This window comes from Scyliorhinus torazame, chromosome 4, assembly GCF_047496885.1.
Source record: "Scyliorhinus torazame isolate Kashiwa2021f chromosome 4, sScyTor2.1, whole genome shotgun sequence".
NCBI classification, from domain to species: Eukaryota; Metazoa; Chordata; class Chondrichthyes; order Carcharhiniformes; family Scyliorhinidae; genus Scyliorhinus; species Scyliorhinus torazame.
Genome location: NC_092710.1, coordinates 340,466,554 through 340,492,723, shown reverse-complemented (window position 1 = coordinate 340,492,723; position 26,170 = coordinate 340,466,554). Strand labels below are relative to the sequence as shown.

General features: G+C 47.9%; 2 protein-coding genes and 1 long non-coding RNA gene across 4 annotated transcripts in view; 1 reads left to right on the top strand and 2 right to left on the bottom strand.

Annotated features, from left to right (window-relative positions):
- Window positions 1-988: 988 nt before the first annotated feature.
- Window positions 989-2,897, bottom strand: LOC140411180 (cold-inducible RNA-binding protein-like). Its single transcript, XM_072500272.1, has one exon. The coding sequence runs from the start codon at window positions 2,794-2,796 to the stop codon at window positions 2,269-2,271; it is 528 nt and encodes a 175-aa protein (XP_072356373.1). The 5' UTR covers window positions 2,797-2,897; the 3' UTR covers window positions 989-2,268.
- Window positions 2,898-13,347: 10,450 nt separating this feature from the next.
- On the top strand, window positions 13,348-21,498 carry LOC140411182 (uncharacterized). Its single transcript, XR_011940835.1, has 2 exons — window positions 13,348-15,359; window positions 20,709-21,498. It is a non-coding gene; the product is annotated as an uncharacterized lncRNA (long non-coding RNA).
- The window catches only part of glo1 (glyoxalase 1), a 29,451-nt gene continuing 24,067 nt past the window's right edge, over window positions 20,787-26,170 (bottom strand). For both annotated transcript variants that reach the window (XM_072500270.1, XM_072500271.1), the window contains exon 6: window positions 20,787-21,572. In XM_072500270.1, the coding sequence (XP_072356371.1) occupies window positions 21,481-21,572 (92 nt within the window). In that variant the 3' untranslated portion in view covers window positions 20,787-21,480. The remainder of the gene's footprint in view (window positions 21,573-26,170) is intronic.

The window sequence follows — 26,170 nt, the reverse complement described above, 5'->3', positions numbered from 1 at the left end:
GGCTTGGGTCACTATCTGTGCGGAGTCTGCACATCCTCCCAGTGTGTGCGTGAGTTTCCTCCCAGTCCAAAGATGTGCAGGTTAGGTGGATTGGCCATGATAAATTGCCCTTGGCGTTGGGTGGGGTTGCTGGGTTACGGGGATAGGGTGGAGGTGGACCTTGGGTAGGGTGCTCTTTCCAAGAGCTGGTGCACTCAATGGGCTGAATGGCCTCCTTCTGCACTGTAAATTCTATGATAATCTATGATAATTTCCTCTTATGGTAAAACTAGGAGTTTAAAAATACAGGTTTTAATATGGAGGTGACACTTGTTGTTTTTGAGGGTCACATTAGTCTGTAATTCTCTTCCTCTAAGCAGGAGACTGGGTCGTTAAATTAAAGAAGCCAAATAGATTTTTGAAAGCTTCAACGGTTATGGGAGCACAGGAAACAGTCACACGGCCTATCTTTGATTTCTTTCTAGGAAATCTACAGCAAATTCCTCTCAACTACCTTTATTTCAGGAATTCCAAATTACCCAAGCTGATTTATTTACATAAATTACTGCTCTATTTTTGGAAACTATATTTTGGAAACAAGGCACCAACATATTTTACTGCTGAAAATGACAGGTAATTAATTATGTACTTACTGTAATTTCTTATACCTGCAATTGTGTATCCTGCTCCTTCAGTGCATTGTTCTTCATCTCGATCCTGGACAGTGCCTCAATAGCCAGTTGGCTGTGTAGCAGGCTATTTGTAAGGTTCCTGCTCCCAGTTGGACCAGCAGCCGACTGGCACTCAATTTCTGTTCACCCATACAATCTGGGCTTTAATTTATGCACAGAAAGCAAAATACTGCAGACGCTGGAAAGTCAGCAGTCCAGGCAGAATCTGTGAAGAGAACAGAAATCAACATTTCCAGTGGAATACTCACCAAACTGGAGGACTTTTCATAGTCATTATATTTTTGGTTTCTAAAAGAAAGTTTATGCGAGACATCAACTGAACATTTCAACACTTTATTTTTCCATTTGACATCAGTCTCCAAAGCGGCAAGTTTTTTGTACAAAAACAGTCCATGCTAACTCATGAAAATTCAATAGAAACAGCTTTCAACTTCCTAGCAGTATGCAATTTTAAAAAACTCAATATTAGTTTAAAGAAAGGATATTGTATTGTCTAGAATAGGATGGCATAATATTTCACTGCAGGCTAATTTTCATTACTGGATGAACCAGAGGCCAAACCAGAAACAGTGAGCACAGTGGCGTCCGAGCTGGGTTGGCACCAGTCTTTTAAGGTTACACAGAAAGCAGTTCGTCTGATTCTTTGTTTTTACAACACGACCCACAAAATGCTAGGCAAGTAAAAATTGTAATCGATGGATTGTGTCACAAACCACCACCCCCCCCTCCTCCCCCAGATTGTTAAAGCCCTGCAATCGCTAAAGCATGGTATTTTCTGTAACAGCAGACACAAGTTTGAGAAACATTTGTTCACACACCATAATCTCGAAATTGGTAGTGTTTTCCCCAATCGGCAGAAACACTGGGGCTATCCCAGGTTATTCTTTGGAAAAGAAAAGTCGAAATAGACCCCCGCCCCCCCCACTTCAAATCAGAAAACTGGCAAAAAAGGAGAATTAAGGGGGGGTGGAATTCCCACTTCCAAAACTGGTCGAAGATAGGCGCCAAGTTAAGCCCAGGCATCCTGGCGGCCCAGAAAGTTACTGCGGCCAGCCAGCCAGGCGGGAGCACGTTGTGGAGACTCCACCATGGAGTCTGTGCGCAAGGTGAATGCGCCATTTTAAAACCACCACAGCCACCCGGGGAGGAAAAGCAAAAATCGAGGAATGTGAGGGAACACCATCGAGTCCCAATGCAGGGAAAAGCATACAAAAACCCAAGATAAAATTGCAAGTACATACTAAGTGCAACTTACCCAAATAATAAAAAAAACGTGATTTTTTTTTTATACTTAAACAACTGAATAAACACTACAGTGTTATGTTATTGTGGAGGAATTAAGGAAGGTTCACTGGCAAGGGACTTTTGAGCAACAGCACTTAAATTTCGGAACATGACCCCCAGTTGGATTGAAAACCCCTTTACTGCCATTCTAGAGTAGGTGTGTGTGGGTGGGGAGAAGTTAGACAGCGTCCCGAATAAGCAAGATTGAATTCAAGAGATTAGACGGCGTTCGCCCCAAAAAAAAGTCCCTTCAGAAACAGTTAAGCGGCCGATGATCATGACGACCTGGAAAATGTCTGGCTGGCCGCTATCCCTATCTGGAGCTGTATCGTTCGTAGCTGCCGCCACGAGAGTTGCCGCTTCCCTTGTACTCGTATTGCTTGTAGTTGGAGCTGCCGTAGCCGCCGCCGCCACCGTAGCCGCCACCTCCACCGTAGCCACCGCCGCCGCCGCCGTAACCGGTGCTGTAGCCGCCGCCGCCGCCGTAACCACCGCTGCTACCATAACCACCATAGCTGCTTCCGCCCCGCCGGTAGCCGCCACCGCCGCCGCGGCCTCCTCCGTAGCCGCCGTCGCCCGACTTCTTCTCGGCGTGGTCCACCCGGATCTGCCGGCCGTCCAGGGACTGGCCGTTCAGCGCCTTCATGGCGTCGCTGGCGTTCTCCGAGTTTTCGAAGGTGACGAAGCCGAAGCCGCGGGATGCCAAGGTGCACTTATCTTTGATCACTCGAGCATCGACAACGTCGCCGTACTTGGAGAACACCGCCTCCAGGGCCTGCTCGTCTGTATCAAAGCTGAGGCCGCCGACAAAGAGCTTCCGGTCGTCATTCCGATCAGTCATGTTGGTGTTTTGTTGTAAAACACAGCTCAGGAGACCGCCTGACCACTACCCGCCCGATCTTCTCCTTCCTCTTCAACAGCAGTAATGCGCAGATACTGGCGAGGACCCCGCTTTTATAGCCCAGCCCCTGTGCACCACCTGTAAACTGTCCCCCGGCCGCCGCTGCCCGGACCTTCGTTCCGCTCTGCACGTGGTGTGCAGATGCAGGGTCACGTGATCATTGTTCATGAAGAAGACGCGCGGTTTGGCGCTGGCGGCCATTTTGGCGGCGGGGTTTTAATCTTTATTCAACCCGCACAGCAGCCAGTGCTCGGCGCATTTAATGTTTTCTTTCGATATATTTATGTACATGAATACTGATAACAAATACTAATTCACCGAAGACAAATTCCGTTCTACCGCCATTTTGCTAATGACCGGGTAAAGTGTGGAACCCTTTAAGGAGTCTTTAATTTCAAATCAACGTATTTTATGTCGCCGTTCCTATGCACCTGATTGCAAGCCAGGCTCGAGCGCTTCAACTCGGCATATAAGAAATAATGCGTTTGCTGCCAAAACAAAATTCGTATCAACCCACCCCAACCTACCAATCAGCTGTGCCTGCTCAGCCTTCTACAAACCATGGTAGCCTTATGTTTGACATTAAAGGCCTCCATGGTCAACAAAAGACCTCATATACAGAGCAGTTGTTGACACCACGCTTCTGGACTGCAGTGAGACCTGGATTGTGTATATAAGTGACACGTAAGGGCCCTATAGAAATGCTGCCATCAATGCCTCCACCACATCCTCTAGATCAGTGTTTTTCAAACTTTTTTTCCGGGGACCCATTTTTACCTACCAGCTGACCTTAGCGACCCACCATTTTCTCTTGTTGCTGACAAAAATGGTTTTGGGTTCCTTTGGCCCCCGAACTTGGAAAAAGAAGGTTGTGACCATATAGAAAAAATGCGGCCGCACTGTGTATGCGTGCCTGATCTTCGGTGCACATAGTTGCACATGCGCACCGATGATCGGGCACACATGCGCAGTGGGGCCCAATTTTTAAAATCTGTTCCTGGCCATTTTGAATGCGGCTGTTGTACGCGGATAGTATTTTTCAAACTTGTTTGCCAGGACCCATTTTTACCAACCATTCGAACTTCACGACCCAACATTACCCTCACTGGCCAACCTTCGCGACCCACCATTTTCACTCACCTTTAATGTAACAGGTGAGCCTGCTTGGTCCTCACTATCTTGCTTGCTTTGTTATTCAATGTTACATTTCTGATAATGACTTCAGCTGATGATTTAAGATCTCACTACCTCCGTTGAGAAAAATAAAGAGGTCTGTCCTCGAACTTGCCCTGTTTAGTCTTCAGATGTCTTTGAAATTTTGAGGGATTTAAACTTTCATTTGCCAGTGCCTCCCTACATATAACACACGTGAATCCTGCTTTGCAGTGGCACAATCCTGCTTTGCAGCGGCACAATTTATAAACCCACACCTCAAGTAATCATCTTTATGCTGTTTTGTTCCTGGGCAGCACGGTAGCACAGTGTGTAGCACCATTGCTTCACAGCGCTAGGGTCCCAGGTTCGATTCTCAGTTGTCTGTGTGGAGTCTGCACTTTCTCCCTGTGTCTGTGTGGGTTTTCTCCAACAAATCCCAAAAGACGTGCTGTTAGGTGAATTGGACATTCTGAATTCTCCCTCAGTGTACTCGAACAGACACCGGAATGTGGTGACTAGAGGCTTTTCACAGTAACATCACTGCAGTGTTAATGTAAGTCTACCTGTGACACCAACCAATAAAGATGATTATTATTATTTTCAGCTTCTTCATGGGGCCTTCACCAAAGGACCAGGAGTTCTCATCAGCACTGCTTGCAGCTACAAAATGGAGCAATCTCTCGCCCAGAACACATGATGTCAGCATACGGGGCACATGATCAGCTCTTTGCCGCCACTTCCGCTGGGAGAACTCCGACATTTGCTGAAGAAAACTGGCCCTGGACAATGCGCTGACGTCAGGAGGAGACAGTCAACCCCGCTGGGCTCCAGGCCTGCGCACTGCTTGAGCCGGCAATCATAAAGTCTGTCGCAGCTAGTATTTTTAAAAGCCGGTCGCGACATTTGGGCGTTCCCCCTGTAATCGGGAATGCCGAGCGCCACACTGCAACCTCAAGTTTGAAAACCCCTGCTCTAGATTGGGAGGAGCGTGAAACTATTCCTTCTTGAGGTCAGCTCGCCAAGAATTCAGGCAAAACTGTAAAATCAACTTCAATGGACTGAAGAATGTCCAGCAACACGCCCCCCCCAACCTAAACCAGGTGTTGTTCTTCAACTCTCAAGTGGCTAATGTTCCATGAAGACAAAGAGAATCATTTCAAAGAAACTGAAGCTCTCCTTGAAGCACAGCAACATTGACATGAATGACTGGGAGGAGCTTGCTACCAATCATTCAAAGTGGCAACAACAATTGTCCACCAAGTTGCATTGCGCTGTGTCTTAATGATGAGGCAGAGTAGCAGAAAGAAAGAAAAGGAAACAAATTGAGCACTCCAGGTCCCACTGCCTCATGGAACATCCTGCCCTATGTGCCCAAAAATCTGTGCTTTGAAAATCGGCCTGTTCGGTTACATGAAATGAAATGAAAATGTTTGTCACATATCGGCTTCAAATGAAGTTACTGTGAAAAGCCCCTAGTCGCCACATTCCGGCATCTGTTCAGGGAGGCTGGTACGGGAATTGAACCGTGCTGCTGGCCTGCCTTGGTCTGCTTTAAAAACAAGCTCTTTAGCCCTGTGCTAAACCAGCCCCAGTTGAAGACCCTCAGAAGAAACTCTCAACCGAGTGGACATCATTCTCAAATCGAGGGAGAGCCAACAATGATAATTTTGTGACAAAGAAATGTTCCCTGTAGTTGTATTGTTTCAAATAGAATATCTAAAATGGCATCAGCCAGTTGACTAGATAAAGGAAGACATTTGCGACCCATGTTGTGAATAAATAGCTGGAAGGTGATATGTGATCAAAAGACATGATTTCCTCGGAAAAGGTAAAGAATATAAGAGTAAGTGCACATCTACTGGAGTTATTCAGACCTCGGACATTTAGAATATTAATTGATCGCCTGGAAATGTTGCACATAGGGGTTGAGACCATGATTAGAGGGCACATGATCATGGTGCAAAGAAACAATTCAGACCCCAATTAAAAGAAATACACTTTTTTTAACAATAAATTTTATTAGTGTCACACGTAAGCTTACATTAACACTGCAATAAAGTTACTGTGACAATCCCCCTGTCGCCACACTCCGGCGCCTGTTCGGGCACACCGAGGGAGAATTCAGAACGTCACATTCACCTAACAAGCACGTCTTTTGGGACTTGTGGGAGGAAACCAGAGCACCCAGAGGAAACCCATGCAGACACGTGCAGAATCTGCACAGACAGTGACCTAAGCTGGGAATCGAACCTGGGTCCCTGGCACTGTGCTACCGCGCCGCTCACTCATTTTTATATTTCTAGATTCCTGCAGAATGTCTCCCTTAGTGGGGAGAGGGGGCAGCTGTAATTATAGTTTCAAAAGTCAACATCGGAAATTTCCAGTAGAAGTGGCTGTTGAGAGTTTTTTTACACAAGTCGACAAGGAAAAATGCAAAGGAAAGAAATTAATATATCTGCACCAGAACTTAACGATAAATAGAGCTGGCCAGCACGGTAGCACAGTGGTTGCTGCCTCAAAGTGCCAAGGACCCGGGTTCAATACCGGCCTTGGGTCGCTGTCTGCGTGGAGATTGTACTTTCTCCCCGTGGGTTTCCTCCAGGTGCTCCGGTTTCTTCCCACTGGCCAAAGATGTACAGGATAACTGGATTGGCTATGCTACATTGCTCCTTAGTGCGCTGGGATGTGTAGGTTAGGTTATGGGGTTGCAGGGATAGGGTGGGACATGGATCTTTGCAGACTCGATGGGCTGAATGGCCTCATTCTGCACTGTAGGGATTCTATGATCTATGAAGTCACCTATGTGAGGCCTGTGAGCTGATGAAAATCTGGATAAAACATGGGTTATATTCATTGTAATTAAAGGGTTTTCTCTGGGTTGCCTCTTGTGTCCCATCAGGCTGCTTCTCGATTTCCCCACAGCTATTTATCTTTCCTTTGCACCTCCAATTCCCTCATTTTAATCCATTACCCCCTTCACCTGGTTTAGCACAGTGGGCTAAACAGCGGGCTTGCAATGCAGAACAAGGCCAGCAGTGCGGGTTCCAATCCCGTACCGGCCTCCCCGAACAGGTGCCGGAATGTGCCGACCAGGGGCTTTACACGGTAACTTCATTGAAGCCCACTTGTGACAATAAGCGATTATTATTAACATGTGACCTCCTCCAGTCCTACTCTCCAGCTTCACTTTTACCCTGTTGGTAGACCTGAGACGCTTGTCCAGTACCTTCCTCTGCTTGTTATCCGGCACTGTGTTTACAGGGAGGCAGTGGCGAAGTGGTATTGTCACTGGACAAGTAAACCAGAGACCCAGAGTAATGCTCTGGGGACTCAGGTTCAAATCCCGCCACTGCAGATGGTAAAATTTGAATTTAATGTAAATCTGAAATTAAATGTTGAATGACGACCATGAAAACATTGTCGATTGACGTAAAGACCCATCTGGTTCACTAATGTCCTTTAGGGAAGGAAATCTGCCGTCTTGTCTGGCCTACATGTGATGTGACTCTTAACTACCCCTCAAGGGCAATTAGGGATGGGCAATAAATGCTGGCACAGCCTGCGACGCCCACGTCCAATGAATAAAAAGAAAACTGTGGTGCCGGACACTGATAGAAAGCAATTGACAAGCAATTTAAGGGGCTGGTTTAGCACAGGGCTAAATCGCTGGCTTCGAAAGCAAACCAAGGCAGGCCAGCAGCACGGTTCAATTCCCGTACCGGCCTCCCCGAACAGGTGCCGGAATGTGGCGACTAGGGGCTTTTCACAGTAACTTCATTTGAAGCCTACTTGTGACAATAAGCGATTTTCATTTCATTTGACTCAACTTGGAGCGGCAATTTAGCGTGACCAATCCACCTAGCATGCACATTTTTGGGTTGTGAGGGTGAAACTCACGCAAACACGGGGAGAATGTGCAAACTCCACACAGACAGTGATCCAGGGCCAGGATCGAACCTGGGACCTCGGCGCCGTGAGGCCGCAGTGCTAACCCACTGCGCCACCGTGCTGCCCTCGTCACTTAGAGTCTTAAAGGAGATTAATAGAATGATCAGTTTGTTTATTTGGAATAAGAAAATGTCTCATCTAAAGTTCGGCAAGCTTCAACTCCCAGGTTTGGGTACCAAATAGGCTATATCACTGGCCTCTCACCGTGGATTTATAGTGGATTGGGTTAGGAAGGATCCTGCCTCCATTTGGCTCAATATTGAAGCAGATCAGTCGGTCTATCTTTTGTACGTCTTGTTATTTTATGGGGGCAATAAATGCATAAATCCTATCATTATTAGTACTCTTAGAGCGTGGAGAATGGTCCGCCAACTAGAAGGGAGACCTAAACTGACTTCTGCTCTTTCTCCCATCCAGGGCAGCCCAGACTTCCCACCAGGTCTTTTGAACCATTGGATACCATTTATAGGCTGGGAGATATATTCAGTGATGCCTCCTTCTCATCCTTTGGAGCAGCTCTGCCAACAATTTGATTACCCAAGAAACATCTTTAAAAAAATACATTTTAGAGTATCCAATTCCTTTTTTTCCCAATTAAGGCACAATTTAGTGTGACCAACTCACCTACCCTGCACATCTTTTGGGGTTGTGGGGGTGAGGCTCACACAGACACGGGGAGAATATGCAAACTCCACAGGGACAGTGACATGGGACCAGGATCGAACCCAAGTCTTCGGCAGTGCTTGCCACTGTGCCGCCCTCACTCCTTTTCTAAGTATCTGCAACTCAGAGACTTTGTCCTGAATAAGACAACCGTACGTTTTAACTCCTCTATTTATCTGATGGAAAAAATCCTGATTTCTGCAGAGGTAAACAAGTGATTAGCAAGTTCTATGATACTTTGTGTTCTATATCCTGTTTTGGTACATTGGATACCATTCAGTCTTGGGGAAAAGAATTGGCAATTAATATTGATGAGGAGACATAGAACATAGAACAATACAGCGCAGTACAGGCCCTTCGGCCCACGATGTTGCACCGAAACAAAAGCCATCTAACCTACACTATGCCATTATCATCCATATGTTTATCCAATAAACTTTTAAATGCCCTCAATGTTGGCGAGTTCACTACTGTAGCAGGTAGGGCATTCCACGGCCTCACTACTCTTTGCGTAAAGAACCTACCTCTGACCTCTGTCCTATATCTATTACCCCTCAGTTTAAAGTTATGTCCCCTCGTGCCAGCCATATCCATCCGCGAGAGAAGGCTCTCACTGTCCACCCTATCCAACCCCCTGATCATTTTGTATGCCTCTATTAAGTCTCCTCTTAACCTTCTTCTCTCCAACGAAAACAACCTCAAGTCCATCAGCCTTTCCTCATAAGATTTTCCCTCCATACCAGGCAACATCCTGGTAAATCTCCTCTGCACCCGCTCCAAAGCCTCCACGTCCTTCCTATAATGCGGTGACCAGAACTGTACGCAATACTCCAAATGCGGCCGTACCAGAGTTCTGTACAGCTGCAACATGACCTCCCGACTCCGGAACTCAATCCCTCTACCAATAAAGGCCAACACTCCATAGGCTTTCTTCACAACCCTATCAACCTGGGTGGCAACATGGGGTAGTATATGGGATTATGTCAATAAAATTTTGGTTTGCAATAGAATTAAGGAGACTTAGTTTAAGATACTGCACAATTTGCATATCATGCATGGTCAAACACATGTTTGATTCTGCTATATGCCTGATGTGCCTAAAATGCCTGGTAGTCAATGGTGATTATACACACTGCATATGGACCCGTGTTAAAATTCAATCCTATTGGCCTGGTGTAGTCAGGAAGCTTGTGAGAATATTTGACAGGGCCTTCGAGCTTAATCCTTTGTTCCTAATCCTTGGTCTCTCAAATGGGAGAACTGTTGACGTTAATGAAGAAAAGCTGTATAACATCCCAACGATTGAAGCTCGACCAGAGAATCGGCGCCAATCGCACCCGCGCGGAGGACCAGAAACTGCAAGTTCTCCACTCGAGGGTGAGCCATGTAGCCATGTAAAATGGCTGACTCCCGATTAGAATGGCCAAACCCCGATTTAAAATGGTGAACGGAAGAGGCTGATGGGAAAATCAGCCAACAGGACTCAAACAGACAGCTGCAGGTAAAACAGTGTATTCGCCTCTGGAGAAGCCAGACCAAACCGATACCTGCAGCCATCAACATCACAACACCCCAGCCATCTGCATATTAATCAGCCATCCCCGGGAACAATTGCTACAAATTAGCAACACAAAGCCGGCCCAGACCTTTCGGCGCCAACAGGAGCTGACACAAAGAAAGGTAAACGACCACCTCTCGATCAAGGAATCGCTCCAGTATTGGAGAATATCGAACCAAGTGATTGGGACCAAGTCCAATCACTTGGAACCAGGTACAAGGTCCGCCCCGAGAGGCGGGAAGCCCCTGGGGACTATAAGAATAGGGGCCATGTTCAAATCGACCCTTCTTCTCCTCTCCGCACCCTTCGAGACCCTTGCTGAAAGAGAACGTAATGCAACGATCGCTACCAGATAGACACTCCTGACTATCGACCTGTACCAGCTTTTGAATCCCGCAGGCTCAGAACCCATTCGAAAGGTCATTCGTTTCCCTGACCTGGTGGGCCAGTTCCAAAGTTAAGTATTGGCCTGTTAGTGGTAGGTAGTAGTTTAGAAGTAGAATTAATGTATAAGTATTAATTGCTGTATCTAATAAATGAGGCGTTGATTTAACTCTTACTAAGCGGTGTGTTGGATTATTAATCATTACTCGGACTTGAACCACGTGGCGGTATCAGAAAGATACCTGCGACTCAAGAGCAAAGGTGACAGAATTAGAGCAAATAAACTAAGGCTAAAACAAGCAACAGACCAGAGATCTACACCCTCATTGAGGATGCGGACGATTTCGAGGCCGCAATGACCCTGCTGAAAGGACATTATATTCGCCCTGTAAACCAGGTCTACGCCCGACATCTGCTAGCGACAAGGTGACAAATCCCGGGGAATCGCTGGAGGAGTTCTACCGTGCGCTCCTGGTGTTAGGGAGGAACTATGACTGCCCGTAGGTTTCGACCAGCGACCACACAGAACTTTTGATCCGGGACGCATTCGTTGCAGGTATGCTGTCCTCCCAAATCCGCCAGCGATTGCTGGAGAAAGAGACACTAGGCCTCAAGGAGGCACGGGCTCTTGCTAGCTCCCTGGATGTGGCCTCCCGAAACGCCCGCGCTTAAGTTCCTGACCGTGCGGCAGCCCCTTGGGCAGCGTGGAACCCCCCCCCCCCCGTAGCCGACTCCGATGCATCCCCCATCCCCCCACAAGCTTGAGCTGCGAGACTGCCAGGCAACCCCGCAGGGCCCCGCTGCTATTTTTGCGGGCAAGTCAAGCACCCCCGGCAGCGCTGCCCGGCCCGCTCATACATCTGCAAAGGGTGCGGAAAAAGGGCCATTTTGTGGCAGTATGCCAGGCCCGGGTGGTCGCCGCAGTCTCCGGGGGCAAACCGGAACCGCCACCACAACTCTCCACGAGCCACGTGCGGCCACTGGGCGCCGCCATCTTCCTTCTCCAGAGCCATATGCGGCCTCCGGGCGCCGCCATCTTGTTCCCCGGGGACCACGTGCGACTGATGGGCACCGCCATCTTGTATACCTCCAGCCATGTGCGACCAATGGGTACCGCCATCTTGGCTGGACTCTCAGGACCCCGACTCGGATGACCACACATCGCCCGAGGAAAACATCCAAATTTTGCCACGACTTGCTTCGGTGACCCTGGACCAGTCTCGGCCCCGAACACTCTCAACGGCGACGACGACCGTGCTCATCAACGGGCATAAAACATCTTGCCTGATAGACTCCGGGAGCACAGAGAGCTTCATACACCCCAATACGGTAAGGCGCTGTTCTCTTCCCATCCACCCAGTTAACCGGGTCTCACAGGGTAGAGCTCAAAGGGTTCTGCATAGCGAACGTCACGGTCCAAGGAAGGGAGTTTAAAAATTACCGGCTCTATGTCCTTCCTCACCTCTGCGCCGCTACGCTCCTAAGGTTAGATTTCCAATGTAACCTCCAGAGCTTAACTTTTAAATTTGGCGGCCCAATACCCCCCTCACTGTCTGCAGCCTCGCGACCCTCAAAGTCGATCCGCCTTCCCTGTTTGCGAACCTCACCCCGGATTGGAAACCCGTCGACACCAGGAGCAGATGGTACAGTGCCCAGGACCGGACCTTCATTAGGTCGGAAGTCCAGCGGTTGCTGAAGGAAGGTATTATTGAGGCCAGCAACAGTCCCTGGAGAGCTCAAGTAGTGGTTGTAAAGACCGGGGAGAGCATAGGATAGTCATCGATTATAGTCAGACCATCAACAGGTATACGCAGCTCGATGCGTACCCTCTCCCCCGCATATCTGATCTGGTCAATCAGATTGCACAATACAAGGTCTTTTCCACGGTGGATCTAAAATCCGCCTACCACCAGCTCCCCATCCGCCCTAGCGACCGCAAATACACTGCATTCGAAGCAGATGGGCGGCTCTACCACTTCCTAAGGGTTCTCTTCGGTGTCACAAATGGGAGTCTCGGTTGTCCAACGGGAGATGGACCGAATGGTTGACCGGTACGATTTGTGCGCCATGTTTCCGTACCTCGATAACGTCACCATCTGCGTCCACGGCCAGCAGGACCACGACACCAACCTCTGAAAATGTATCCATACCGCAAAAATCCTTAATCTAACATATAACAAGGTCAAATGCGTGTTCAGCACCAACCGTCTAGCCATCCTTGGCTACGTAGTGCATGATGGAGTTATAGGCCCAGATCCCAAATGCATGCGCCCCCTACTGGCCCTACGGTCCAGGAATCTCCCAGTCTCCCACTGGCTGGAGGACATCCCGGATGCTCTCCCCTCCATCCGATCACTGCTGTGTAACACAACCAACCAAACCCCTCACGAACATCTCCTTGTCTTCCCTAGGAAGTCCTCCTCCGGGACCTCCCTCCCAACCTGGCTGGCAGCTCCTGGACCCATCCTGCTGCGCAAACACGTGCGGGCGCACAAGTCGGACCCATTGGTCGAGAGGGTCCACCTCCTTCACACGAACCCTCAATACGCCTACATGGCCTACCCCGACAGCCGACAGGATATGGTCTCCCTACGGGACCTGGCGCCCGCTGGATCCCCACCCACACCTCCACCACCGACCCCACCCTCCCTCCCACCAGCGCACCCCACAGCCGCCCCCTTCCCAGGTGGATCGGTCCTTCCACTAGTCCCATCTAGGGGTGATGAAGCTGCTGAAGAAGCCGAAGCCACGCTCATGGAGCCACGGATGCCCGAGCCGGCGCCTGCATCACCGCCGAAGCTACGATGATCGCAGAGGACGACCAGGGCCCCCGATCGACTAATTGCTTCATTCTGACTGTAAATAATTACTGTAAATAGTTGCGACATGTAACAAAGCAAAACACTGTGCAAATGTATGCCGGATACCACCATAACCTACACCCCTACCACTGTATAATGCGAGACCACCACCCCCGCCGGACTCTTTTTTAACAGGGGGTGAATGTGGTAGTTGGTATTAGGGGTATTACGGTACTCTGAATAATGCTATAAGACCATTGACGTGGGAGGTACCTGAGACTGCTATTTCATTGATGAAGCCTGCCTGCTGGTTCCGCCCAGTAAGGCGGAGTACAAGAGCCTGTGTCCCCCAGCAGCTGCATTCTGTACCTGCGCTGCAGGGGGAAACATCTAGTACAATAAACCCTTTAATTGTCTCCAATCTCGCTTCAGGAGTTATTGATCGAGCATCAAGTACCCGATTCATTTTTCCACTTAAGGGGCAATTTAGCATGGCCAATCCACCTACACTGCAGATCTTTGGGTTGTGAGGGCGAAACCCACACAAACACGGGGAGAATGTGCAAACTCCAAACGGTCAGTGGCCCAGAGCCGGGATCGAACCTGGAACCTCAGCGCCATGAGGCAGCAGTGATATCCACTGCGCCACCGTGCTGCCCTTTGTCTATGTCATTTTGAAGTTCTACACTGTCCTCCTCACAGTTTACACGTCATCCGGAAACTTTGAAATTATCTCCCGCACACCAAGATCTTGATCATTAATATATCTCAGGAAAAGGGTCCCAAACTGACCCTTGGGGAACACTACAAACTTTCCTTCACCCGAAAATATATCCATTGACCATTACTCTCTTTCCTGTTACTCAGACAATTTTGTATCCACGTTGGTACTACCCCTTTTATTCCATGAGCTATAACATTTCTCGCAAGCCTTGTGTAGCACCATATGCCTTACCCTCATCGACCCTTTCTGTTACTTCAAAAGATTCCAGCAAGTTCGTTAAACACAATTTCTTGTTAGAAATCCATGCTGGCTCTTACGAATTAACCCACATTTTTCCATGTGACTACTAATTCTATACCAAATAATTGTTTCTAGAAGCTTGCCCAACACTGAAATTAAACTGACTGGTTTGTAATTGCTGGGCTTATCTTTACAACCTTTATTGAACAAGGGTGTAATATTTGCACTCTCTAGTCTGCTGGCATGTCCCAAGCTGAGGGAAGATGGAAAGATTATGGCCAGAGCCCCTGCAATTTCTACTCTCACTTCCTTCAATATCCTCATCTGCACCACCTCATCTGGTCCCAGTGACTTGTCAACTTTCAGTACCTTAGTTTCTCAGTGGGGGGTCATGACCCGCCGGTGGGTCGCAGGTGTTGAAAAGCGGGTCGCCAAAACACAAATACAATGTTTCATTATGAAACCTAATATTTGAGATGGCTGTGACATCAACACTGGCATGGTGTTACATATAGATCTGGTTCTGTTCTGTTTATAGCATGCATTTTGTAGAAGGCAGTATTACAATGAAGACCTCTCAGATGATGATATAGCCAGCATGAAATCTTTTGATATGGAGGAAAAGCTCATAAAATTCAAGTTACTTGTACTTTATGAAACAAAAGGGTAGGTGTATTTTTAAATGTACAGTGAATCCAGTTTGGATTGCGATTGTAGCAGTACTGCAGCTGGTCAGTGGACTCTGCCCAAGTCTCAAATTTCCCCCCATGAAGGCAGGCTCTGGCTTCAGAATTTGATGAGCATTGCCATTATCTTACAATCCAACTCATTATTTCTCCCTTTGTGCATTGAAATATTTTGCTGTTGAATTAATTTCAAAATGAGATGACGCCTAAAAAACATGGATAGCTGATGCACTGTAAACAAGTGTATCATATAAATTTATTTTTAAAAAGAATAACATTTAACGTATTTCTTTACAGCTGAATTCACGTTGATACAATGCTCCCAGATCAGGGAATGTGTTCAGGTACGTGGGATGGTACACAGTGTGTCAAATCTTCAGATCGATTAAGCAGCCTTTTGAAACTTTGGAGCCCAGAATTAAATCTCGGCTTTGAGTTGGAAATGTCCGATTGGACAAAACCAGCGATTTCAGCGTCGGGGATGTAAAACTGTTTGCAAGTTAAATTTGCAAAATACAAGGTGGAATTATTTTGTTGCCATGCAACATCTTGGCTTTATGTATGCAGAACTGAATGCAAGTGAGGAAGATCAAGTATATTAATTTTGAATGCCTAAAAGGGAGGACAGGCTCACCTGAATAGTAAGTGAATGTGGTGTGGGTCACGAGGGACAGCCATTTGGTAAAAGTGGGTTGCCAGGAGAAAAGTTTGATAAAGATGCTGCACTTGACAGAGTGTTGCAGACTGGCACATTCCAAGGTCCAGGATTATGTGCTGAGGGACGCACTCAAGCTTGGGGCAGCTGCCGCCAAGGCGCAATGGGGAAAGACCACTGTGTAAGGTCTTACCGTACAAAGTCTTACAACACCAGGTTAAAGTCCAACAGGTTTGTTTCGATGTCACTAGCTTTCGGAGCGCTGCTCCTTCCTCAGGTGAATGAAGAGGTCTGTTCCAGAAACACATATATAGATAAATTCAAAGATGCCAAACAATGCTTGGAATGCGACCATTAGCAGGTGATTAAATCTTTACAGATCCAGAGATGGGGTAACCCCAGATTAAAGAGGTGTGAATTGTACCAAGCCAGGACAGTTGGTAGGATTTCGCAGGCCAGATGGTGGGGGATGAATGTAATGCGACATGAATCCCAGGTCCCGGTTGAGGCCGCACTCATGTGTGCGGAACTTGGCTATAAGTTTCTGCTCGGCGATTCTGCGTTGTCGCGGGTCCTGAAGGCCGCCTTGGAGAACGCTTACCCGGAGCGTTACCAGGTCTTACCTGGTACTTGGTACCTGGTACCTGGTTACTTAAGGTCTTACCAGCAAATGTACACCGAGGGGCGGGTAACAGTGTAAACCCCCCCCTCGGTCTGGGTCATTAACACTCCAATGTATAAAAGAAACATGATGTGGAGATGCCGGCGTTGGACTGGGGTGAGCACAGTACGAAGTCTTACAACACCAGGTTAAAGTCCAACAGGTTTGTTGCTAGCTTTCGGAGCGCTGCTCCTTCCTCAGGTGAATGAAGGGGTATGTTCCAGAAACACATATATAGACAAATTCAAAGATGCCAAACAATGCTAGGAATGCGACCATTAGCAGGTGATTAAATCTTTACAGATCCAGAGATGGGGTAACCCCAGGTTAAAGAGGTGTGAATTGTATCAAGCCAGGACAGTTGGTAGGATTTCGCAGGCCAGATGGTGGGGGATGAATGTAATGCGACATGAATCCCAGGTCCCGGTTGAGGCCGCACTCATGTGTGCGGAACTTGGCTATAAGTTTCTGCTCGGCGATTCTGCTTTGTCGCGCGTCCTGAAGGCCACCTTGGAGAACGCTTACCCGGAGATCAGAGGCTGAATGCCCTTGACTGCTGAAGTATTCCCCGACTGGAAGGGAACATTCCTGCCTGGTGATTGTTGCGCGATGTCCGTTCATTCGTTGTCGCAGCGTCTGCATGGTCTCGCCAATGTACCACGCTTCGGGACATCCTTTCCTGCAGCGTATGAGGTAGACAACGTTGGCCGAGTCGCACGAGTATGTACCGCGTACCTGGTGGGTGGTGTTCTCACGTGTAATAATGGTATCCATGTCGATGATCTGGCACGTCTTGCAGAGATTGCCATGGCAGGGTTGTGTGGTGTCGTGGTCACTGTTCTGAAGACTGGGTAGTTTGCTGCAAACAATGGTTCGTTTGAGGTTGCGCGGTTGTTTGAAGGCAAGTAGTGGGGGTGTGGGGATGACCTTGGCAAGATGTTCATCGTCATCAATGACGTGTTGAAGGCTGTGAAGAAGATGACGTCGTTTCTCCGCTCCGGGGAAGTACTGGACGACGAAGGGTATTCTGTCGGTTGTGTCCCATGTTTGTCTTCTGAGGAGGTCGGTGCGGTTTTTCGCTGTGGCGCGTTGGAACTGTCGCTCGATGAGTCGAGTGCCATATCCCGTTCGTACGAGGGCATCTTTCAACGTCTGTAGATGTCTGTTATGCTCTTCCTCGTCTGAGCAAATCCTGTGTATACAGAGCGCTTGTCCATAGGGGATGGCTTCTTTAATGTGCTGGAGAAGTGGAGCATCATGAGGTTATCCGTGGGTTTGCGGTAAAGCAAAGTGCTGAGGTGACCGTCCTTGATGGAGACGAGTGTGTCCAAGAATGCAACTGGACTTGGAGAGTAGTCCATGGTGAGTCTGATGGTTGGATGGAACTTATTAACGTCACCGTGTAGTCGTTTCAGTGATTCTTCGCCGTGGGTCCAAAGGGAAAAAATGTCATCGATGTATCTGGTGTATAACGTCGGTTGAAGGTCCTGCGCGGTGAGTAGGTCCTGTTCAAACTTGTGCATGAAGATGTTGGCGTATTGGGGTGCGAATTTGGTTCCCATGGCTGTTCCGTGCGTCTGGATGAAGAACTTGTTGTCGAAGGTGAAGACGTTGTGATCCAGAATGAAGCGGATGAGTTGCAGAATTGCGTCTGGAGATTGGCAGTTGTCGGTGTTGAGTACTGAGGCTGTTGCAGCAATGCCGTCGTCATGGGGGATGCTGGTGTAGAGTGCCGAGACGTCCATTGTGACAAGGAATGTTCCTGGTTCAACTGGTCCATGGGTGCTGAGTTTCTGTAGGAAGTCAGTCGTGTCGCGACAGAAGCTGGGTGTACCTTGTACGATGGGTTTCAAGATGCCCTCGATGTAGCCAGAGAGGTTCTCACACAGGGTCCCATTGCCTGAAACGATAGGGCGGCCTGGTGTGTTGGCCTTATGTATTTTCGGGATGCAGTAGAGATGTCCAATGCGGGGAGTACGTGGGATGAGAGCCCGTAGGGTGCTCTGAAGATCTGGATCCAAGGTCTTGATCAGTCTGTTAAGTTGGCGGATGTGTTCCTTGGTCAGATCTGCGGGTAACTGTCTGTAGTGTTCTTGGTTGTTCAAAAGAAACATAGTAAGAAGTTTTACAACACCAGGTTAAAGTCCAACAGGTTTGTTTCGATGTCACTAGCTTTCGGAGCGCTGCTCCTTCCTCAGGTGAATCCCAATAAAAGAAACATGACAATGTAAATGTTTAAGAAGGAATTGCAACGTAAAGAGCGATGTGTGTAATGTTATCAAAATTGAATGGAAGAAAGTCAAGGGAATGTGTAACTCTGATGGAAATGTACAGTCAAGACAATTCAAAATATTCTGTAATGTTTATGATAGATTTTATGAATAAAGTATTTTCTTTTTGGAAAAAAAAACAACACTGGTCTATTCAACACTTCCTCCTGGTGAATTTTGAACCCTTCTAGGGACAGAGTTTGCTCACTGTCACAATGTTCTGGGTAGCATCTACCTCCTTGGTAAAGATGGGTGCAAAATATTCATTTCGTATTTTAGCTATGCTTCCATGTGTAAATTCCCTTTTAGATGCAGAATCAGAGACTTCTTTTCCCACCCTTTTACTATTTAAATGCCGACAGAAAACTTTGGGATTCCCGTCTATGTTGGCTGCTGGTCTTTTCTCATTATCCTTCTTCGCTTCCTGAATGTGCTTTTTCGCCTCCCCTCTGAACCTTCTGTATTCCTCTCGATTCCCAACTGTATTTTCCACCTGAAACCTGTTATAGGGACAGTTTTCTTCCTTATCCTACTTTCTATCTCCTTTTTCGTCTAGGGACTCTGGATTTGTTTGCCCCACCTTTTCTTTTTAAGGAAATATACTTCTGACTGTGTCCGGACCATTTCAGTTTTGAAGGTAGCCCATTGTTCAGCTACAGATTTTCCCGCCAACCTTTTGTTCCAGTCTAATCGGCCCAGCTCCATTGATATCAGCTCTCCCGCGGTTATTTATTTTTACTCAGGATTGCCTATTTTCCTTTTCTATCAGCATCCTAAACCTTACAATACAATGATCACAGTCTACAAAATGTTCTCCCACTGACATTTGATCTACTTGCTCATCTCATTTCCTTTTTAAAAAAAATTTAAGAGTGCCCAAATCATTTTTTCCAATTAAGGGGAAATTTAGAGTGGCAAATCCACCTAGCCTACACATCTTTGGGTTATGGAAGCAAAACCCACACAAACACGGGGAGAATGACCCAGAGCCGGGATCGAACCTAGGACCTCAGCGCCGTGAGGCAGCAGTGCTTACCACTGCGCTACCATACTTTGTGCATTCACATATATGCACAGTAACCCTCAGGGTGTAACCCCAATGGGAGCGCGGTGTGGTTGGTAGATGCCGGGTGAAGCTTTCCGCAGGCTTCCCGACAGCCAGGACGCCATGGGTGGGACCAAGCCGCGCTCGCGTAAGTAGACCTTCAACCTACTTGAGGCCTACTTACCTGGTATGTGCCGTTCAGTACTGGTCTATACAAACGTGGACCAGGTCAAACAGCAGTCAGGGGGTGGCCAGGGGTAGAGCAGGGTGGCCCCCTGGAATGTGGGCACTCTGGCACTGCCAAGGTAACCAGGTGGAACTGCCAAGCTAGCAGAAGCACTGCTAGGTGGCAGTCAGGAGGGTTGTGTGTGTGTGGGGGGGGGGGATGCAGGGCAGCTAAGAAGGGGCCTCTGGGAGGTTGGGGGATGATGTGTGGGAGGTCCTGGAAGGGGGAGGCCCCTCACTTAGTAATTCCCATGTGTGTGGGGGGTGACATTGACCATGGATGGGGCTTGTGGGGGACCCACCATCCCACTTAGAGATCGTGGCACACTTTCAAAACGGCGGGCCGATCTCAGAGTTCAACTCCCCAGTGATGAAAAAAATTCTAAGTGTGGGCTACACTGGTGAGAAACTCCCCAAGGCCCAAAAAAGTGACTTTGTGTCATTCGATAGCGGTGGGGATCTCCCTGAAAAAAACACCACAAATGAACTTTGAAACCTTCCGTTAAATAGCGCCCAAAAGTCATTCCTTTCCCACACTCGAACTTCACCGATTAACTTACTATTCTTTATACTCGTGGTTTCTGTCTCTCCCAGTATTTTGTGCATCCTGGTATTCCTCGCTAATTTTCTCCAGAGGCAGGCCAATCACAGACATGGGCCTTTTTCTGGGCTGCACACTTCACAGTTGTTAGGAAAAGGGATTGAAGATAAATTGGTTCCACAGCCAAAGAGGGGTCTCTTTGAACAGTGGGAAACTGAGGGATATTGAGGCGGGGTGGGTTTGATGGTAGTTTGCTATTGTAAAATATCTTCTATTTTCTTGTACTATACTAACAGCTCCAAGGAACTTAAAACCCAGAAGCTTCCATTCGGTATATGAACAGGGAGGCAAAAAGACAATCAACTACTGAAAAGTATATTGTAGAAAATAAACATTTATTACAGGTAAGGTTCTACATGAAAGCAATTAGCCATGATGCTTGTTAATGGCAATTCAGATTCAGTTAATCCACAAATTTGCATGTGGGATTTCTCCCACGTCTAGCTGAAAGAGCTGGGCATCACAAAGCAAGAATCAGATTTCTCATTAAAACAAAATAAGTACCAACAAAATTAACAGACTGGAAAGGTTTCCTTCAGCTAGCTGAGCAGAGGTGGAAGGTTATAACCTACCTCACAATGTAGCAAATTTTCTTTGGAGGAGCTTCAGTGAAATGGTTGAGAATTTTAGACAGAAATGGTTTGCAGGTGAACTTCAGCCAAGACTTTTCTCTGACATTTGTCAAGCCAGTTTTCATTGGATGATGATCAGTTGAGCTCAACACATGTCCTTCAGAAATGAGTTTCCAAGAAGTTAAAATTGAATTGGAGAGATGGGTGGGGAGTTGATATTCTGGTGCATGAGGGCATTGAAGGAAAATTCCCAGTCTACAAATGTATATTAAATGCTGAAATGCCACCCTAATTCTAGTTACTTTCATGGCAAACAATACTGTACTGTAGTGTCTGACTGAAGGTATTTGTTTTGTTGGTACAACTCAAGGGTTTGAGCAATCAATGCTCCGTGTATTTAAGTATGAAACTTCTCATTCAACTTCATCGGCCACACCTAAGGAACTATGGTGAGCATTTGGTTTGGGCTGAGAATTTCTATCCAGTAACCATCCGGATCCTGAATGAAAGCGAGCCCCTTCATTTTACCTGAAGCAAGAAGAAAAAAAGCAACCATTGGTATCATAATTTACTCCATTTCCCATCTACTCCATCTTGTTGAAGTCTTGCCTGTGACTTGCCCCATGAGGCATTATTGTTTTTTTTGAATATTTTGATTGGCATTTTCAATTATACATAGTAACACTTTACATTCAATATTTACAACACGCTGGGGCAAGTTGCTCAACCTCGACTGGTGGAACGAGTGAGGGAGGACTGTTATGATGATTCTCCCGCGGTTCTAGTTTATTTTTCAGTGTCTCTCTATCTTTATCCCGCGGTCCTTTAAGAGGCTGAATAAAATTGTTCTGGGATTTGTATGAGCGGGGAAGTCCCCGCGGGTGAAGAGGATGATGCTTGAAAGGAACAGAGGAGAAGGAGGGGCTGGCGTTGCCGAAATTCAGCAACTATTACTGGGCGGCCAACATAGCGATGATAAGGAAATGGATGGTGGGTGCAGGGCACTAACTTAGCAGCCCTGGTCACGGTGCCTCTGCCGCTTCCGCCGGCACGATACTCCACCAGCCCAATAGTGGTGGCGGCTCTTCGGATCTGGGGCCAGTGGAGGAGGCATGTAGGGGAGGTAAGAGCATCGGTGTGGACCCCAATCTGCGGCAACCATCGATTTGCCCTGGGGAACATGGACAGGGGGTATCGACTGTGGAGGAGGGTAGGGATTGTGAGGATGGGGGATCTGTTCCTGGAAGGGAGCTTTCCGAGCATGAGGGCGTTGGAGGAGAAGTTTGGGCTTGTGTGGGGGAACAAATTTAGATACAGGTGCCGGATTTTGTACGCAGACTGGTGCCATCCTTCCCACGTCTCCCACCAAAGAGGAGGCAGGACAGGGTAGTTTCTAGGGGTGGGGGGTGGGGGGGGGGGGGGAGATGGAGGACGGTGATGGAGGACGGTATCTGGGCAGAAGCCCTGAGCAGAGTAAACACGACAGCAACATGCGCCAGGCTCAGCCTGATCCAGTTTAAGATCGTGCAACGGGCCCACATGACGGTGGCCCGGATGAGCAAATTCTTCAGGCTGGAGGACAAGTGTGCTAGATGCGCCGGAGGACAGGCTAACCATGTACACATGTTCTGGTCGTGCCCTAAACTCAGGGGGTACTGGCAGGGATTAGCAGATGTCATGTCCCGTGTATTGAAAACTGGGGTGGTAATAAGCCCTGAGGTGGCAATCTTTGGGGTTTCGGAGGACCCGGGAGTCCAGGAAGTGAGAGAGGCCTATGTTCTGGCCTTTGCTTCCCTGGTAGCCGAGCAACGAATACTGTTAGCATGGAGGGACTCAAAGCCCCTGAGGGCTGAGGTATGGCTATCGGACATGGCGAGCTTTCTTGGCCTAGAGAAAGTCAAGTTTGCCTTGAGAGGTTCGCTATTAGGGTTTGCCCGAAGGTGGCAGCCATTTATTGACGTCTTCGCAGAGGAGTAAGCGTCAGCATGGGGGGGGCGGGGCTAGGGTAGAAAGAGTAGAGTAGGGGGATATTGAGGCAGGTCCTTGCGTGAACAGAGCCGTGGTTTGCACTATGTTTAATTTGTGTCTTGACTTCTTTTATTTGTACTGTACAATGTCACTTTTTCTAAAATACCTCAATAAAATTGTTTGTTAAAAAAAATATTTACAACACGTGAGGTTCTTATATACATATAATCAGTTTTGGTGTTTCTCCTCTCTTTCCCTTCTCCCTGCCCCCCCCCCCCCCCCCCCCTCGGTGTCCCCTCTTTCGTTCAGAATGTTCTGTCCCCTAGCCCCCGCTTCTCCTTGTAGTTTCGCCAAGTTTCCTCCGCTCTTCCTCACCCCCCCTCCCCTAGAGTTGTGTGTCCCGGTCTGTTTTCTCACGTCTCTCACTTTTTCCCTACTCACTGTTGGCTTCGAACAGGCCGACAAACTGCCCCTTTACTTTGAGGAAGCCTTCTTCCGACCCTCGGTTGGTGTATTTGATCTTCTCCAAATGGAGAAATTCCTCCAGGTCTGCCAGCCAGTCTGCAGCGGTGGGTGGTGCTGCTGATCACCAGCCGAGCAGGATTCTCCAACGTGCGATTAGGGAAGCTAAAGCTAGGGTGTCGGCCCTCTCTGGCTGTTCTGGTACCTCGAAGATTGCCACTCTTGGGCACAGCTCCACCCTCACCCCCACAACCTTGGACATTGCCCCGAAGAAGGCTGTCCAGAACCCTACAAGTTTGGACGGGCCCCAAACATATGGGTCTGGTTGGCCGGGCCTCTCTGGCACCTTTCACATTTATCCTCCACCTCCGGGAAGAACATATTCATTCCGGTTATGATTAGGTGCGCTCAGTGCACCACCTTGAACTGCATGAGGCTGAGCCTTGCGCAGGAGGAGGTGGAGTTGGCCCTGCTCAGTGCTTCATTCCAGAGTCCCCAGCCCACTTCTGTCTCAGTTCATCTTCCCATTTCGTCTGGCTTCGTCCAGTGGCAGTCTTGCACTGTCCAGTAGCTGTCCATAGATTTTCCCGCAGTTTCCCCCTTCCTTACTGCCTGTGTTTATCAGGTCCTCTAGCAAGGTGGTTCCCGGGGCACCCTACGGTCTCCTTGTAAAGAAAGTGCTTTACCTGGAGGTGTCCAAGTTCCTGTCCTGTCGGTAGATTCCGTTCGCTCAGTGCCGCTAGTCTGTCTCCCATGTAAAAGTCCCTGACTGTTAGCGTCCCCCCATCCTGTCTCCATTTTCCGAAAGTGGTGTCTAGCATGGCTGGTGGGCACTTGTGGTTTCCGCAGATAGGGGGGCATCTCGGTCAGACCAAAATGTTGCCTCATCTGGTTCCATGTCCTTAGTGTGGCTATCACCAGTGGGCAGGATGTGTGATGTGTGTTTCGTCAGGGGGAATGGGAGCGCAGCTGTGGCGAGGGCCCGGAGCGTTGTTCCCTCGCAGGAGAACTCCTCCATCTGCACCTTTTCCGCAGTGGGTTCGCATATTCATCTCCTCTCTCTACCGTAGCTGCCCAGTGGTTGTGCTAGGCCTATGTCTTTTCTCCTCTGCAGTGTTAATTTGGGGATTCTTGGGTTCTTACCCTCCCACACAAACGCCATGATCATTTTGTCTATGTTGTGGAAGAAGGCTTTGGGGATGAATGATCTGAACAGGAAGAGGAACACTGGCAGTATGTTCATCTTGATCACCTCAACCCAGAGATGTGCAGGGTAGGTGGATTGGCCACACTAAATTGCCCTTAATTGGAAAAAAGAATTGGGTATTGAAGGTCTGGAATGCACTGACTGGAAGTGTGGTGGAGGCCAGTTCAATGGAGACACTAAATCAGTTAGGATTATATTCTTTGGAGTTTAGAAGAGTGAGAGGGAATCTCATAGAAACACACAAAATTCTAACTGGATTAGACAGGGTAGATTCAGAAAGAATGTTCCCGATGGTGGCAGAGTCCAGAACTAGGGGTCATAGTTTGATGATAAGAGGTAAATATTTTAGGACTGAGGTGAGGAGAAATTTCTTCCCCCGGAGAGAGGTGAATCTGTGGAATTCACTACCACAGAAAGTAGTTGAGGCTAAAATGTGTAATTTCAAGAAGGAATTAGATATAGCACTTGGGGCTAAAGGGATCAAGGAATATGTGGGGGGGGAGGCGGGATCAGGGTATTGAACTTGATGATCAGCCACGATCATAATGAATGGTGGAGCAGGCTCGAAGACACTCAAAAGGGCTTTAGGCAATTATTTGAATGGAAACCACATGCATAGGTTCGGGGAAAAGTAGGAGTTGGTACTAAGTCACCATATACACTCCAGATTTTCTTCCTCTATTGTACTGTGACTAATTTGAGTCACCCAATTTATATGTAGATTAAAGTCACCCATAATCACAGATGTTCCTTTATCACATGCATCTCTGATTTCCTGTCTAATGATATTGCCAACATTACCACTGTAGTTTGGTGGTCTGTACCACCCCGACGAATGATTTTTGCCCCTCGATGTTTCTAAACTCCACCCAAACAAATTCCACATTGTCTGCACTAATATCTTTCCTCAATATTGTATCTACATCTTCTTTAATCAACAATGCAACACCACCTTTTCCTTTCTGTCAGTCCTTCCTAAAAACTGAATCGACCTCAATGTTTAGATCCCATCCCTGGTCACCCTGGAGCCATGTTTGTAATCCCAACTATGTTATATCCCTTTACATCTCTCTGCGCAACTAATTCATCCATTTTATTTCAAATGCTCCGCACGTTCAGGTACAAAACCTAGTCCTTTTAACGTTCCTTGTCCAGTCCTTACTATTTTTTTTTACAGCGTCATTGTCCGATACAGGCCCTTGATTTCCCTGCCTATCACCTTTCTTATTATCCCTTTGGTCTTTTTCTCTTGTTCTTGATTCCCCCTGTTCTGAAGCCTTACATCGGTTCCCATCCCCCTGCCATATTGGTTTAACCCCTCCCCAACCGCTCTAGCAAGGACATCTGTCCCGGTTCTGCCCAAGTGTAATCTGTCCAGTTTGTACAGGTCCCATTCCCCCAGAACCGAACCCAATACCCCAGGAATCTGAAACCCTCCCCCTCACACCATCTCTTAAACCACATATTCATTATTCTATATTGTGTCTCC

What these genes read in the sequence shown, in the direction of transcription:
- LOC140411180 (XM_072500272.1), bottom strand. Translation starts at nt 2,796, where the DNA reads ATGACTGATCGGAATGACGACCGGAAGCTCTTTGTCGGCGGCCTCAGC.